The sequence below is a fragment of the Cottoperca gobio genome, chromosome 17 (assembly GCF_900634415.1).
Source record: "Cottoperca gobio chromosome 17, fCotGob3.1, whole genome shotgun sequence".
Lineage (NCBI taxonomy): Eukaryota > Metazoa > Chordata > Actinopteri > Perciformes > Bovichtidae > Cottoperca > Cottoperca gobio.
Genome location: NC_041371.1, coordinates 19,116,276 through 19,132,492, shown reverse-complemented (window position 1 = coordinate 19,132,492; position 16,217 = coordinate 19,116,276). Strand labels below are relative to the sequence as shown.

Sequence of the window (16,217 nt, the reverse complement as noted above, 5' to 3'; positions counted from 1 at the left end):
CTCATGAACTGATTGATGAGTTTCCTTCGTTAAAAACAAGGGCGCTTTGATGAACACTGAATAACTTGTGAACATCCTGCCTGCCGTCCTCTGTCTTCCTCCACCCCCTCCACCCCATAAGAAGAGGAGGGGGTGGAGGGCAGTGATCAACTCAGCAGACTCTTGAGACTGTGTACACTGAGACTCAGCAGCCAGTACTGGAGAGGAGAGAACTACCAGAGGAGCTGACGGCAGCACAGAGCTGCAGCTTTTTCACTTTGACACCAGTCACAGAGAGGACAGCTGCTGGTGGAGATGACTGGACTGTCACTTCAGGAACAGCATCCCTCTAATTTGGGAACTTTTCTCTGTCCTGAGAACTTGAGAGTTACTGGGAAAGTTTGATCTAAGGCACACATATTGAAGGATTTCTACCTCAGCTGGCTGGGAGTCAGGTGAGTAAGAGCTCGAACAGCAGTCACTGGAGAACATTCATTGACTGATTTGGGGACTGTATGAACATGTTTGAGGTGGTTGTAAAATAAAACAGAGCAAGGCCTTCCTCAGGGTTATTGATGTTTACTTTTAACTCGTATTGACTTGAAACTGCAATACCCTCGTGACAACATGTCAAAAACAATACAACAGTGGTACAACTTGTTTAATCATGAACCTCATTTTAAACCTTATTATCTGAATAGAACTTCTAATGAGCATCACCACTGTGCACATTAATAAAACCCTGATAGAGACAGAACTGCTCTCCTCTGCTTATGTAAAAGTGCACCTTTACAAACTATGTGAAGCTGCCGTTTTGACTATTAACTATATTGCAAAGGGAAGTTGAAAATATTTAAATAAAGATCCTCCCCTGCTCTCCCAAAAAATGTCAGACTACCCTGACTTCAACCAAAATAACAAAAATAAAGATAACAATATGTTGCCCCTTTTCTGATCCCCTCTCTTCCCCTAATCATTATAGTGCAGTCCATAAACTAAAAAATGACTAACATGTTTAGACAGGGTTTGTCCGTGAATTTTCTTTCTTCTTTTTTTTTTTTTTAAGATAATTTTTGGGGCATTTAATATCTCTATTTGGTAGTTATAGAAGAGAGACGGGGAATGTGGGGAAATAGAGTAGGTTTGGTCAGGCGGGAATCGATCCAGGGACTCTATGGTATGCGCCATAACCACTCGGGTGTGGTGACGCCCGTGTCGACGGATCTTACTTGTGCGTTTTAGAGGGTTTATATAGAGATGGCAGCTGAGTGAGCTATAGTCACATAATAAACCCTGCAGCCTGATATCCCGACTACACTGAGGTTGTTTTTTCATAAAGAAAACTAATATTCCTGTAGTCAGATCACAGGCCTGAATACAGTACTTTCTTGCTATTTGTGTTCCAGGCACACTCGAAGTGGGTCAGTTGTGGACTTGTTGGATAAAAATCATATTTACAACCAAACTCCAGGATGAAGACTCATCTCCTCTGCTTGGAGTTACTCCTCTTGGCGGGTCACGTCCTTGTGGCCAGTGGGCAGCTGGAGCCAAAGAAACAAGCGCCCCAGGACCTTCTTGCTGTTACCCAAAGACTTGGGCTCGTAGAGAGAGATGTGCAGGGTCCGGTGAGGCCCAACATCACCATGCCCCGCCGACGGCAACCTCCCATGTGCACCGGACCCACGGAAATCCGAGACACCTTCAAGTACATCAATACGGTGGTGTCCTGCCTGGTGTTTGTCGTGGGTATTATTGGTAATTCCACTCTGCTGAGAATCATCTATAAGAATAAGTGCATGCGTAACGGGCCAAACATCCTGATCGGCAGCCTGGCACTCGGAGACCTGCTGCACATCATCATCGGCATTCCCATTAATGTTTACAAGGTGAGCTGAACCTACCGTATAGGTTTACAGTGATCTTTTTGGCCTTTACGATATTTTTATTTCAAGTAAAAACTCCCTTTCCCTTCCTAGATCTGTGTTGTATAATAAAGGTTATTATAATATATTTTTAAGGGCATATGCAAAGATTTAGCTGCATATTGGATATTAAATCCTTTACAAACAGACACACATTTTCCTAGCACACACGGACATGCGAGCGTGCACATACACACTCTTTGAAAGGAGGCTTTTTCCATGTTATTACTTTACTGGATTCTGAGCCCCTCTAGATCCCCTTATGTCTCTGGCATGTTATTATCTGTTGGACTCATTGTGTGTGTGTGTGTGTGTGTGTGTGTGTGTGTGTGTGTGTGTGTGTGTGTGTGTGTGTGTGTGTTAAAGAAAGAAAGAAAGAAAGAGAGAGAGAGGGAAAGAGGACCAAAGCATATTTGGGTAAGGGGGCAAGCATGTTAAAACAACTGGCTGCTGTTGCATACCAGAGCAGAAACAGCAGGGACAGGGTGGTATTGGGAGATACAGGGCTACATATGATTTCAATTGATCTACACTCACATTCCAGTCGCTCATCCAAAGCAGACATGAAAAATCTTAATACTTAACAAGTTTAGCAGAGTTTTGTTCTCCAGGAGCTACTGTACCTGACTGGGTTACCGTGCCTCGAGGCTAAACAGAGGCCTCACTATGTTTTCATGAAAAGACATAAAAAATGTAACCGAACAAGGAGGGAAAAAATCTCTTGATGAGTTCAGGTTCACGCATATCTGGTCAACACTGGACGTCTGAGGCTCAGGAGAACGACGTGGAGCCAGACGATTTGCTTGACTTCCTCTCATGGTTTAACTCAGTCATCAACTCGTGCTGTCTCTCTCTCCAGCTCCTGGCAGAGGACTGGCCTTTCGGAGTGACTCTGTGCAAGCTGGTGCCGTTTGTCCAGAAAGCCTCAGTGGGGATCACAGTGCTGAGTCTGTGCGCTCTGAGTATTGACAGGTAATAATGGCCTCAACAACATGAACAAGCCGTCGTTATTTCCTCATGTTACATCATTGTCACAGCAAATTACTTTTGACTTTATTTTTGACCTCCTTTAACTTCGCTGATCAATACATTGACGCATATTCTATTGTACTTCTCAAGATCGTCTGGATATGACAGTCAACTACATTGTGAGCTTGGAATAAGGCATTTAAATGTGATTTATAAATACAAATGTAGTTATTTGTTATGTTCCTAAAGGCCTACTTAAGATTACAATTTAAATAAAAGCCTTTCAGGTAAATGTTTTAGAATGTGCATATCGGTTTTATATCGGTAAGAATAGTGCAACATTTTTAGAAAATACTTTTTTTAGCTTTCTTGCTGAGAGTCAGATGAGAAGATTGATACCATTCTCATGTCTGTATGGGAAATGTGAAGCTACAACCAGGTTTGTTAAATTTGTTATATTCAAACAAAACAACAAACAAAATCTTCCAACCAGCACCTCTAAAGGCCTTTACACAACAGGGGCGTTTTCTTTTCATGCAATATATATTTTTGGTCATGAATACTTTCATACAGAAAGTGAATATTACGTGGCTAAAAAGCAACAAAATAGTTTTTCGGAACGAGGTCGATCTCTTAAACTTTCGCATTGCGAATAAAGGCATCAAACAGTCACATTGTGCGGAACGGATGTAAATTTAAAACGGAGATAATAAAGCAACAAGACGTAGGCTCTGTTGTCCAACCAAGACGGCAAATTTGACTACTCCTTTCAAAAGCAGCGCCTTCCAGATACACTCCTTCCGTTTCTACCTTTCAAAATAAAAGTCCTAGACATATACACTGCGTAACTGTTTACCAGAGGAAACTCAAATTCACACGATAATACAGATTACAGTAGTTTAAGCTTTACAACAATTGACCTCAGACAGACTGCAGACGCTGCTCTGGGTCGATAGAATCCCGCTAGTTGGTCGTCTGTCTGCGTGAATCTATCTGAACCTTTTAATGAAGAAGTTGCAAATTCCCATCGCTGCCGGTATAAATACCGGTAGTTTTGATTGATTTATTCGTCCAGCCCCAGTGAAAAGGCCTTAAAGCTCACTAATTAACATGTAATATTAAATAATATATTATATTAAAGAAAAAAAATGTAAAAAATAGCATGTTGTGTTTTTGGATAGCTTTAAAAAGGTGCAGGTTAGCTCAGTTAAGCTATCTGGCTACTAGTTTTAGACATATTTAAGTTTTAAGTGAGTATGTGAATTCCTTTATCTAATGTTAACTTGTTGGTTGACTGACAGCACTTGTTGAATCTTCCAGGTATCGTGCCGTGGCGTCGTGGAGCCGCATCAAAGGGATCGGAGTTCCAAAATGGATGGCTATCGAGATCGCGCTCATATGGATAATATCCATTGGCCTTGCTGTGCCCGAGGCAATAGCCTTCGACATGATCACCATGGATTACAAAGGAGAACACTTGAGGATCTGTTTGCTGCACCCCATGCAGAACACTGATTTCATGAGGGTGAGATGTGACACACAGACCCTCTGAGGCATATAAGTCAGTGTGGAGAAAAATAGTGTGTGTTGACACAGCTTTGCATGCTGCAAACCTGCGCATGCACATATAATACATACTGACACGTACAGACGCACAAGGAGACGCGCACATATGTTGACTTGTGTATGAATATATGTGCATTCTTACCATTCTGTGAAGGAGTTGCTGGCTAGATCAGGGTTAGACAGAGTTTACAGACAATGAACAATTTTGAATTCCACTGAGGTACTTTGATGAATTGATTTTTAAGTGCAAGTGAATTTGAGATACACCCTTGAGTCCCTTACTGCGGTTGGGATTTACCTCTAACTCAGTGCTGTCCTCCTGTTTCCTCTGTGTAGTTTTATAAATCAGCGAAGGACTGGTGGCTGTTCAGTGCATATTTCTGCCTGCCGTTGGTCTGCACTGCTATTTTCTACACCCTGATGACCTGTGAGATGCTGAGGAAGAAGAATGGAGTCCAGATTGCTCTCAGTGACCACCTCAAACAGGTTCGCTCATGGCTTTCATCTTAATTAGCCCATTTTGTTAGTGATTACTGACAGTTTTCATATTCAGTGTTAACAGCTAAGATTACATTTATCTAATTTATTTTTTTTCAAAAATAATCTTTTAGTTTTGACACAAGATCATTCCTACATTCACTCGTGTGTCAATTGAGAGCTATTAAAAACACAATTGTGTCTTCTTTACCAAAAGCTTTACTACAGTCCCACTTTAACCTTGTGGCAGAAAGATTCCAATGATGTTACGACTTCTTTGTGCCAAAATTTCACCATGTCCCCATCTGGGCCATAACTGTAAGAACACAATGTACTGTGATTTGTGTCTTTGTGTGTGTTCAGCGGAGGGAGGTGGCTAAGACAGTGTTCTGTCTGGTTCTGGTTTTTGCTCTGTGCTGGCTGCCTCTCCACCTCAGCCGTATCCTGAAGCTCACTATCTACGATGAGAAAGACCCAAACCGCTGCGAACTGCTCAGGTATGGAAGAAAATAAATGTTCCACAGAGCACAAAGAAAATGGAGGTCAGAGTAGACCAGATAACTCAGTAGAATAATGAATCCCCCTGCAGGAAGGGAGAGGTGGAAGACTAATGTGTCTCTGTAACCCTATTAGTTTCTTTTTGGTGTTGGACTACATTGGCATCAACATGGCATCTGTCAACTCCTGCATCAACCCAATCGCCCTCTACATGGTCAGCAAGCGCTTCAAGAACTGCTTCAGGGTAAGGTCGTAACATATGTCACATGTAGAGTGAAAATATCTTAAAGAGTAGATTGACATTTTGTGAGATACACTTACCATAAAACTTGCCTGTCCCATATAGATGCCTTTACCAAGAAAGCTAATAAGGTTTTCAAACTATTTTGAAGTACCTTTAAGCCCCCATCACACTGACATGTATCGGTAGAGACACTTCGTCAGCAAAACCATTGTTTTCCTACAGTATGGTACAGCCCTCCTGGCATGTGCTCCTCTCTTACGTTTTTACGTTTGCTCGTCAATGAGAGAGAGTGAGAGAGAGAGAGAGAGAGAGAGAGAGAGAGAGAGAGAGAGAGAGAGAGAGAGAGAGAGACCACATTTTCCATCAATCACATTTGATCGCCTCATTGCGCAGGCAGCCCCGCTCCACAGGTGCAACTAGATGTTTTGCCGACACGCTCTGTCAGCCAAGGCGTTTTAGAAGCAGTCGTACCTGTAGTGATGCAACTCGGTTGTTTTCAGCCCCCTGAAGAAACAAAAAGGAAGAAGGAACCACTTGGCTTTCTTTTAGCTGTGAATACTGTATGCTAAAGTTAAGCGTTTCCCTCATCCTACACTTTGCATCTCTCTCACCACTTTTCTCCGTCCTCTAGTCCTGCCTGTGCTGCTGGTGCCTACCGGCTGAGATGTTGATGGATGAGAAACAGTCGTGCATGAAGCTGAAAGTCACCGATCGAGCCACCGACCAGAGCAACTCCCGCATGACCAACAAGTCCACCACAGCCTGAGGAGCGGTCGTAGACTAGATATGACAAAAGAATACTGAAGTATGGATGACTGAATGAGGATATGTGCTATGTTAAAAGAGGTGCTTTTGGAAATCAGTGAGGTGAAACTCCTTCTAACCTAAAACTCTGAACACCTGCCATTGTGGACCCTGTCCAAGAAGAAATAAGCATCAGTGCACTTCAAAAGCGGTATTGTTGGATTGTGAAGCAGAAAACTGGTGTTCAAAACGACAAATATCGAAAACTTAGCGGGGGCAAAGTTCAGCCCAAGTGTTATGTAAAATGTTGGGGTCATGGGTTGATTAGCAAAGACAGCTCATCAGCCTCGCAGCCTTGATAGTAGATGTTACTTTGACGGTTTAAGTCTTGCAACAACTTCTGCATTGTGCGGACTACATTTAAGTGGGACGCTGTGTTGCTATCCTTCACTGCAGCAAACAGTGAATCTATTGCTCTTGTTTGAGATTTGTTTACGGTTTTTTTTCTGTATTTCCTTTATAATATGTATTGAGCATTTTGCGTACTTTTACGCTTGTTACATTATTGCCTTTAAATGCATCGTCTCTGTGTCATTTTCCCGCTAGTTATTGAACTACTGATGTACTGGTGATTTGTGTGACCATTCAGCTATTGTATAATACCGTTCATTATTGGGCCTGTTCTTGAGGCTTCATGCGTTTTGTGATTGCATTTGCTCCACATCATCTTAACCTGACTCCTAACTTATAGCTGGTATGACAAGAGGTAGGGGTTTCTTTTCGAAATAAATAAAAACAAATGCAATAAATAAGAAACTTCACTTGTGTACTGTTTTCTTAAAAAAAGAAGAAGCATACTTTCAAGCAGTTATCTGTTCAGACACACGGTCATACTCATTTATGACTGTGAATGTTTTAGCTTTGCCTGTTATCTTGTCCTGTGTGTGTGTGTGTGTGTGTGTGTGTGTGTGTGTGTGTGTGTGTGTGTGTGTGTGTGTGTGTGTGTGTGTAAGGGGATTTGATTTAAGTGTGACAGCAGTCAGCATCATGTGATGAATGCTAACAGAGAACTTTACTGTGATCTCTTAATTTTACTCCCCACTTCTTCACTTCACACACACACACACACACGCACATACACACACACACACACACACACACACACACACACACACAACTCTGACCTGGGAATGTTCCTTCAGGCTAAACCAGTGTCACGCATGTCACGTTAGCTGTCAAAGAAGCTCTCTGTCCTGTGATCTCTCATCACCCCTCCTCCTCGACTCATGTCTTCATCCGCTCTCTGTGCCTTCACTCTCTCATCTTCTGCTGCTTGTTTTTCCTTGTTTTGTTACCTCTTCTCTGTCCTCTTCCCTATTTTCTCTTCACTTTCTCTCCACATTCCTGTCTCCAGTCCTCCCAATAGCCCCTCTCCCTCTGTTCAGTGTGGTTGGACATTAAATCAAACACAGCGCTGTAAGCAGCCTTAAGTGAAAGAAATCACATTCAGTACATTCCTCCCTAAATTATGTCCTTTTCTACTCCCAAAGTTATTGATGTATCTGCTTGTGGATACTGGCATCGGCCCTCGACTCATGTGATTGATTGTCCTCTAAGATCCCTGCTACAAAAAGAAACAGGCATAGAAAGTTGCAAAGGAAGTAAACGCTGTGCAGTGAGCTACTTACCGAACAGTCTATAAATCAAAGTGTAATTAGCTCAGGGTCAATTTAGCTCTTATTTTGCTCTACAAAACTTCAGTTTGAAATTAAAATAATGTATTGGCCCAGGCAGCCCTGTTTTATGGTGATTTAGGGTAAGCAGTAAGAACATTTCTAATCTAATCACAGAGTTTATGCTAGCACGGGGCTCAGCAGGTCAATTTGCATTAAAGGCATGATTTGACGCTTTGGGAAATACGCTTATTTGCTTTATCGAAGAGAATTACATAAGAAGATTGATACCATTCAATGCATATGTCCGTTAAATGTGCCTCCGAGAGCCGCAGGTTAGCCTATCTTAGAATAAAGACTCTGTCCAAAGGAAACAAACTGTGTTTATCAGCACCTATTTAATCCAACGTACAAAATCTGTACAAAAGACAACAGGTTGTGGTTTTACGAGGGGTGATGTGACCATTTCTTGGACGGACACAGTAACTTTCTAAGTTAAACTAAGCTAAGCTAACTGGCTGCTGGCACTGCTTCTTTTACCAATCACGGTTTAAAGGTTTAAACAGACTTCTTACCAGCACATGCAATTACAACTCAATCTTAAATGTTTACTTTGCTCTTTGTAGGGATTCAATAAACTTGATATAACCAAGCCCCCACGAACAGCCAGTGGCTTTGAAGCCAATTTGACATAGTGGCCAAACCGTGTAATTACAACATCCGGGTCTTTTAGGTGATGCCATTTGGCCCAAAAAACTATTTCCCCCAATGATTTATATTGGAAAATGTAATTGTTTTCAGCTTTGAGTAGGAACACTTAAATAGCTCAATTTTAAATCATTATGTCCTAAAAACTTGTCAAATTGATATTATATATATACATATATATATATATATATATATAGAGCGCCTGCTCTATGGGCCCCACAGATGCGGAAGATCTGGGTTATGTTTTACCCAGGGAGTCAATCTTTTTGGCTTCCTGCACCACTGAGAAACATTCATAGGAATGAATGCGCCTCGACTCCAACGCTGTATCCAGTTCTCTTTATACATCCATGGATATAACGTGTTAATAAGGAAGCTTCAGAGGGGCTGGGAGGCAGATTGTGTTAGCTTTGAGTAGAGCCAGTCTTTATGCGAAGCTAAGCTAAGCGTCTCCTGGCTGTAGCTTCATTAACACACAAACATGACAGTGGTATCAATGAAGCACATTTCACAAAAAGTCAAACAATTGTTCAAACGAATAGTAGCATTTTTAAGTTTATCCCTACTTAACTCTCACTAAGTCATTCATCCTTTTCTTCTAACATGCAGCTGTAACTTTCTCTCTGGACGTCAGCACAGCTAATGGAGTAAAAACTCTCCACACTTCAGCCAAAACCAACATAATGCGACAGCAGTCTATTGTAGCGAGTTCATTTCCCTTTTATTGCTATTAGGTGCCAGAAAATAGAGATGAAACCCTGCAGCAGATTGATGCCAAAAGGTTAATGACAGAAAGTGCCACATTTAGCAATAAAAACTACTGTGAATTTAGATACTTATCGTGTTAGCTTGGCTGAGAGCTTCTTTGCACTCCACAAACATTGTGGACTTTTTTTTTAATTAACTGTGTTGAACACAGAGACTGTCAGACAAACACTCTGTCTCCCAACTCAAACACACACATGTAGTACATTTGGACACCACATATGCACAAACAGACCACATACCAGTACACACAGTTTGTTTTCCCCTCCCCAATGTTTTAGAATCTAGCATAAAGTGCTGGAACGTTGCAGGATTAGAGGGTTGATAGTTTTGGGTTGTGTGTCTCAGGGGTTGGGGTGTGTACAGACCTGGTTTGGCCCTTCTCTGCTCTCTCTTCCTCCAAACATTCTTTAATGTTATTCTACCCAACAATCCACCATCTTGCATATTTAAGCAGCATGGTCGGCAGACTTGTGCCATCAAACTGCATTCAAAAACAATTATTAGCACTTGTATGAACATGATGTTTGACTTAAGGTTCAAACATTTAACTGGCAGTACTTGCTCATTCTCTTAACCTTTTGCTGCCCATCATATGTATTCTGGATTGATGGTATGGGGAGGAGAGCTTTCAGTTGGGCATAGCTTCCACAAACGTGTGAGAAGAGCCTAAGAAACCATGCGTGAGTGTGTATGTGTGTAGTTCAGCCATGGAAATACTTAAAAGGAAAAAATGTTGAACCAAACTCAAACCCTCACGCTGCCTATGAGAAGACAAAACAAAAGTTATGAGAGCTGGAGTCTCTGTAACAGTGCGTCACTGAGTGTGTGTTGACACCGAGGTCCATATGCATGCAAGTGTGCACGTTTGTGAAAATGCTTTCTGCATATTTGTCTAATTTGATGTGCGGTTTTTGGTCACACACCGTTGATTTCGCACTTGAAGGAATGGCTGATAAATGAGACAAAAACGCAACTCATCAGTCACTTTCACAGATGTAGAAATGTCACACACTTGAACACATGAATAAACAACCCACACACACATGGTGCAGCAGTAGAAGCAGCAGAAGGTAAGCAGACGTGGCCAGCAGAAGGAATTCATCAGACTGACGTACCATGAACTCTGGAGCCTTCTTTCTTCGATTTTCCCCCCAGTTGTACATGCACACTTTGTGCCACAGTCCTACACGGTTACTGTGCGTCCCCTGTATTGCTTGTCTGACAACGTGATGACAGATCTATGGTGTTAGAGCGTGCAGGTCAGTCAGAGACAAATGTGACAATTGTCAACATGTAGCTTACATCAGGTAAATGTGCAGATGTTTGCAGCCCGACGGTGAGGTCACATGTGTGAAAGCCACACTGTATAACAGACACATAGCATAAGGGCTGTATTAACGATCAATCAATCTCCTAATTATTTTCACAATTCATTGTTTACTCTGTAACATGTCAGAAAAAAATGCTCATCATACTTTCCAAAAGGCACATTTTCAAAATGCTTGTTTAATGTGACCAAAGATATTCAGTTTTCTATCATAGCAGACTAAGAAAACAACCAAATATTTACATTTGATAAGCTGCATCCAGAGGTGTTTTAAGAGTCTCACTTATCAAGTGCACCATGTCACAAGTGAAAGTTGTATTTTGGATGTAACTATTTAACCATTGATTTTATTGCAAAGGGAAAGCTGAAACAAAATATACATTTAGGACAAAAAAAATTGGGCCTTACAGCCGAAAACAAAAATTAGGATATCACCCACTTATGAGACCCCTACAATAATTTTCATACAATCCCTAATCGATTACTTTAATTTGAGGTTAAATTGGATTCCTTGCATTCAATCAATCATTTCACAGTAACATTACCACCCTCCCTCTCTCATACACACACATACACACACATACACACATTGTAATAATAAAACTCTGCCCTCTGCTACTTTATAAAAACATTATGGGAGTTAACGTATTTTTGAGCCAAACCAGCACATTCTTGAAGCTGCCTGCTGTTGCAGAAGTGGGGGGAAAATGACTAAATGAAATGAAGGAATGAAGGGTAGGCTTGATATATTCTGCCTTATCAGACACCACCCACCCACAGATATTGCATGTATATGGATCAGATTAAAGGTAGAATAATCTTCTTCTTTTTTATGTTGTTCTATGCACATATTTGAAAGACGAAATGTTAATATCCTAAAAACCTAATTTTGTAATAAATAAGTGACAACTACAACATGTCAAATTCTAGATCACCTCACGCTCTTCAGTGTGTCTCTATGACGCACGCAAGAACACCTTCAATAGTGAGTTATGTCAAAGAACTCATCACACTACACAATCAGTCTTTATGTATTTGTGGACACATGACAGTTATGTACGGCAAGATAGTTTCTCTCATATGAGGTTCAAACACGGGGCAGTTATGCAACCGTTACAGAATTGACAGTATACAGAGACAGCATGGCTGGCTGCAGAGGGCCTCGCTCTCATGAGAGAGCTAATGATTTCTAAGAAACAGCGTGAATCAGGGATCACATTGCCTGTACCAGACGCCTGAGTATCACAGAACTACACTCTGCAGGTGTAAAGCTTTTCTATTATTAAAGACAGACAGAGGAAGTTTGCGCTCACTTAAGATGTTGGTGCAGAGCTTCTCCACTAGGGCGCATCAGGGACTGGATAAAGACAGATCTCTTTTTCACTTTATGCGTCTGTCTTCCTGTCTGCCTGCAAGTCTTTTTAGCCCATATTTTTCTCTCAATTTTTCAGCCTGTATCTACATTTGCCAAATATGTCAACATTAACTGTACAAGGCACCAAACAGAACTTCATAATATTGAAAATGGTTTTACGTTGCAGCTGACCTACTGATCTAATATGATATGCAGTGAGGTCATCACACACACCATAGGGCTGTTTGCAGATCGGTTGCTTGGCTCTCTACTGCTTTACATTGCAAATACACCCGTGTTTACATTTGCTCCACACCGACAATGGTCACTATGGGTTACCTTGACTCACAACACAGGTAACCAATCAGAACTCAAAGGGAGGGAGGTTCTCTGAGAAAAAAAGAGGAAGCAATAACTGGCCAGGTCTGAAGGGAAGAAGAAAAACAAAATTAACACGATTTACACTGATCTAAAGCCTGTGTGGCGCTTTCCTTGGTGACTGGGAATTCACAAGAGGAAACTGATCCCAGGTCTGTACGCAGATGAAGGTTGTCTGTTTGCCAAAAGGGATGAGAACAATTTCCGTTCCTCTTCTGGATCCTGCAGGCAGCTGCTGCTCTGTCAGAAACAAGCTACAAACACAAGGTAAGCTCACTTCTTCTTATTCCATATACCAGGCCCACTACTCTCAACACAAACACAGCAAAAGAAAGTGCTAGTCGGGTGTTGCGTGACATGTGCTGAAGGGAAAGTGAAAGTATTTCTCAGAAAGCATGTGTGAGCTTCTGAGCATGGCTGTTCAACGTGGTTTAACACGCTGCCAGAAATGTTTAGTAAAAAATGCAGTTTGTTATAAATGACAGCTTAAGGGTTCAATGTGTAATTCTGAGCCACCTGCTCCAAAGAAACAGGGGGCAGTATTCCCCCTCTAAACGGGGTCCGTACAATTTCTAATGTTTATATTTCAGTTGTAGTAGTTTGCCATATTTATAGTATTATAATGTATTCTTTATATTGTGTATTGCATTCACTCCTGTGTAATGCCTGTCAGTCAGTCAGCAGGGCAAGAATACAAAAATTGCTGAAACTGAGAGCCGATCAAAAAGCATCTGCTGTTTTATAATCTTCATGTGGGGCTAATCGTCTGTGTGTACTGGGCACTCATGTTAACAGGGGCTGTAGTCCGTGTAACGTTACTTTACTTGGTTTATTGGACTAAATCCAAAGTGGCAGAAACTAGAAAACGACCGGCATATTCGTCTCGTCAAGAGAACAGCCCGCCGGGGGAGGAGAGAGGTCGGAGCCGGCACACGGCAGCCACCTCCGTCAGACGGAGCTCCAGTCAGCAGCCGAAGAGACTTGAGCTCAGCCAGAACAAACCCCAGCACCGACAGTCACAGGGGCTGCTGGACCTGTTGGACCTGTGTGGCGGCAACAAGAGGGAGTCTGCAGTTCTCCGGTGCTGTGGCTGAACTTGAGCTAACTGCTAACTGAAGCTACGCTGTTTCCTGGGGCTGCAGACAGCTAGTGATGGCAGTGTGATACTGAAGCTTCGATATGTGCTTCAAACTCTGGACTACAATTCCATAGAACCACTGCTTCAAAGCTTGCTTCAAATCACGTGACATATGACATCCGAAGCAGTAACTGCTTCATTTCCTGAATGAATCACCAGACTGGTTTGCCGTCCAATCAGGTGATTCGCTGCCACTGCCTCGTCTCGATTCTGACCGGTTGAGACAGTTTTGAATTTGAGCGCCTCAACACTTCATAACCGTTCTAAACAATGCACAATTTGTGGGTTGTTGTCATAGTAGTATGCGTTATTGCTGTTGAGTTGTTGGTATTTGTATTGGATCATTATGGAGCCAGCCAACTAGCGAAAACTATTTTTATGCACGCCAGCATCATCTATTCCTTGTGCGCAAGTAAAGAAACCAGATCTCAATCTGTTAAAAGAATAATGTACATCCCACATAAAAATGCGCAGCCCCGGTGCCGCAGCTCGTAGAACAGGCGTTCCCTCAATTAAAGGCTTGCCGCAGCAGCCCGGTATTCTAATCCGACCAGTGGCCATCTGTTGCGTTTAATTTCCCTTATCTCTATCCAATATTAAACTGTACTATCATTTAAAGCCTAATAAGCCCACATTTTCACATAAACACGATCATCAATCTTTATCTTTAAATAGAACATGATATTCAGTCTTAGATGTGTGTGCCAAAGAATTTTCAAGGCAAAGATACTGTGGCCTTGCACTTCACCAGTAGCAGTCACTGTACCTGAAGCTTCGAGTAATGAACCCATTTCCGAAACAATTGGCTGAAGTGGTTCAGTGCTTCACAAAAGCTTCATTTGCCCATCACTACAGACAGCTATACACTCGGCGAAACAGCCTCCTGACAGCTGTGAGGATGAAGCGAGGTGGTGCGGGTGGTTTCTCGTTTCTGCCACTTTGAATGTAATCCAATAAACAAACTATAAAACAGACACAGAACATGGCTGTAATATTTACAAGTGAGTCAGGCAGCTGTACTTCTTCTCCCTCTGTACTGAGAGCAGACTGCAGCTACAGTGACTCACTATCACCTCTAGAGGAACAAGTGATATTACAGACTGGACGGAGCGCAGCTAGCTGTTAGCATGCTAACTTCAGTAGATATCTCTGCAACACAACACATAGACTTTTGTCTTTGACATAACGCCAACACTGTTACTTCTTCACATTCTGTTGATAATGTTAGTGTATTGTTCCAATATTTTAAGTTCATATTCTGGCATATTTTACACATTGAACACATTGAACACCTTTAACAACGAACATGTGTGCACACCAGGAAGGCTGCTTAATACAGAGGTGTGTTGTGACTACCCCAACCATTCCCCAATCTCCTCCACACACACACACACACACCATATTTTACTGTGTTCATTTAACAAGGCCTGCAAGGGGGGCTTATCAGCAGCTCCCTCACTTGCCATACTGTTATCAGCCTGGCCTAGTTCACACACATACACACTCTTTGCCCCTTTCTGTCAAACACACCCGCCGCACTCTTTCTATCTCCGACTCTCTCACTCTCTCTCTCTCACTCTCACTCTCACTCTCACACACACACACACACACACACACACACACACACACACACACACACACACACACACACACACACACACACACACACGTTATGGGGGCTTATCAGTGTCCTTAGGGGCCTGGCAACCACTTCACAGACTCAGATCCCAGAGCCAAGGCCACAGAGACAAACCTATGTGACCAGAGTACTGATGAACAAAGGCTCTGTGCTGTTTAGGGACCCCTCTATAGAAGCAGCAGGCTGCAGGGCGCACTAACAATGCACATACAGTTTATACACATAGCACAATGGCAGGCAGTAGTGGCTACCACTCAAAAAAAGAAAACAAGCACAAAATGCAAGCAGCATTCTGTGTTTTGTACTCTACACTTCTACGTTTATTGATACTACAAAAAAAGAAAGCAAGGCACCACGCCACATTGTACACACAGAACAGGATTTGCAGGTTATTAAGTGGAGAGTAGCTGTTAGTTGATGTTGTTCAACCTGCACTACTACTTGACATGAGAAGACAGTAATAATAAATATATAAGAAAAAATCTGCGTGTTAATTAATTAAACAATGGTGCTTGTTGAAACCGAAATCTATTATACTACTATCATAGAAAACCAGCAGATATTCACATTTAAGAAGCTGGGACCAGAGAATTCCTGATATTATTTTGCTTAAAAATTATTTAAGCACTTAGTCAATTATGTTACAGATGCTGTTAATGTATCAGTTTCAGCTCTAATATCTCCTCTAATCAAGCTTTGCATACTGCACACAGAACTTTTACATTTGATTTATTCTCACTGATGGGAAAGATAAGAAGCTGGACCCAGAGAATTAAAAATTATTTAAAGGAAACATATCATGCTCATTTTCAGGTTCATACTTGCATTTTGTG

The 16,217-nt window shown here is 41.9% G+C and overlaps 1 protein-coding gene across 2 annotated transcripts; it reads left to right on the top strand.

The window, feature by feature from the left end:
- Positions 1–211: 211 nt before the first annotated feature.
- ednrba (endothelin receptor Ba) lies at positions 212–6,692 on the top strand. Of its 2 annotated transcripts, XM_029453523.1 has the most exons (8): positions 212–434; positions 1,386–1,865; positions 2,761–2,873; positions 4,191–4,395; positions 4,773–4,922; positions 5,277–5,410; positions 5,547–5,655; positions 6,287–6,692. In XM_029453523.1, the coding sequence occupies exons 2-8, from the start codon at positions 1,452–1,454 to the stop codon at positions 6,419–6,421; spliced, it is 1,260 nt and encodes a 419-aa protein (XP_029309383.1). In that variant the 5' UTR covers positions 212–434; positions 1,386–1,451; the 3' UTR covers positions 6,422–6,692. The 2 variants fall into 2 exon arrangements, with proteins under 2 accessions (XP_029309383.1, XP_029309384.1); XM_029453524.1 differs by lacking the exon at positions 212–434 and having other exon boundaries at positions 1,258–1,865.
- Positions 6,693–16,217: the final 9,525 nt, after the last annotated feature.

Coding starts and splice junctions, on each gene's coding strand:
- ednrba (XM_029453523.1), top strand. CDS start 1,452: ATGAAGACTCATCTCCTCTGCTTGGAGTTACTCCTCTTGGCGGGTCAC. Junction 2,874..4,190: donor TGCGCTCTGAGTATTGACAG/GTAATAATGGCC, acceptor TGAATCTTCCAG/GTATCGTGCCGTGGCGTCGT. Junction 5,656..6,286: donor GCTTCAAGAACTGCTTCAGG/GTAAGGTCGTAA, acceptor TCCGTCCTCTAG/TCCTGCCTGTGCTGCTGGTG.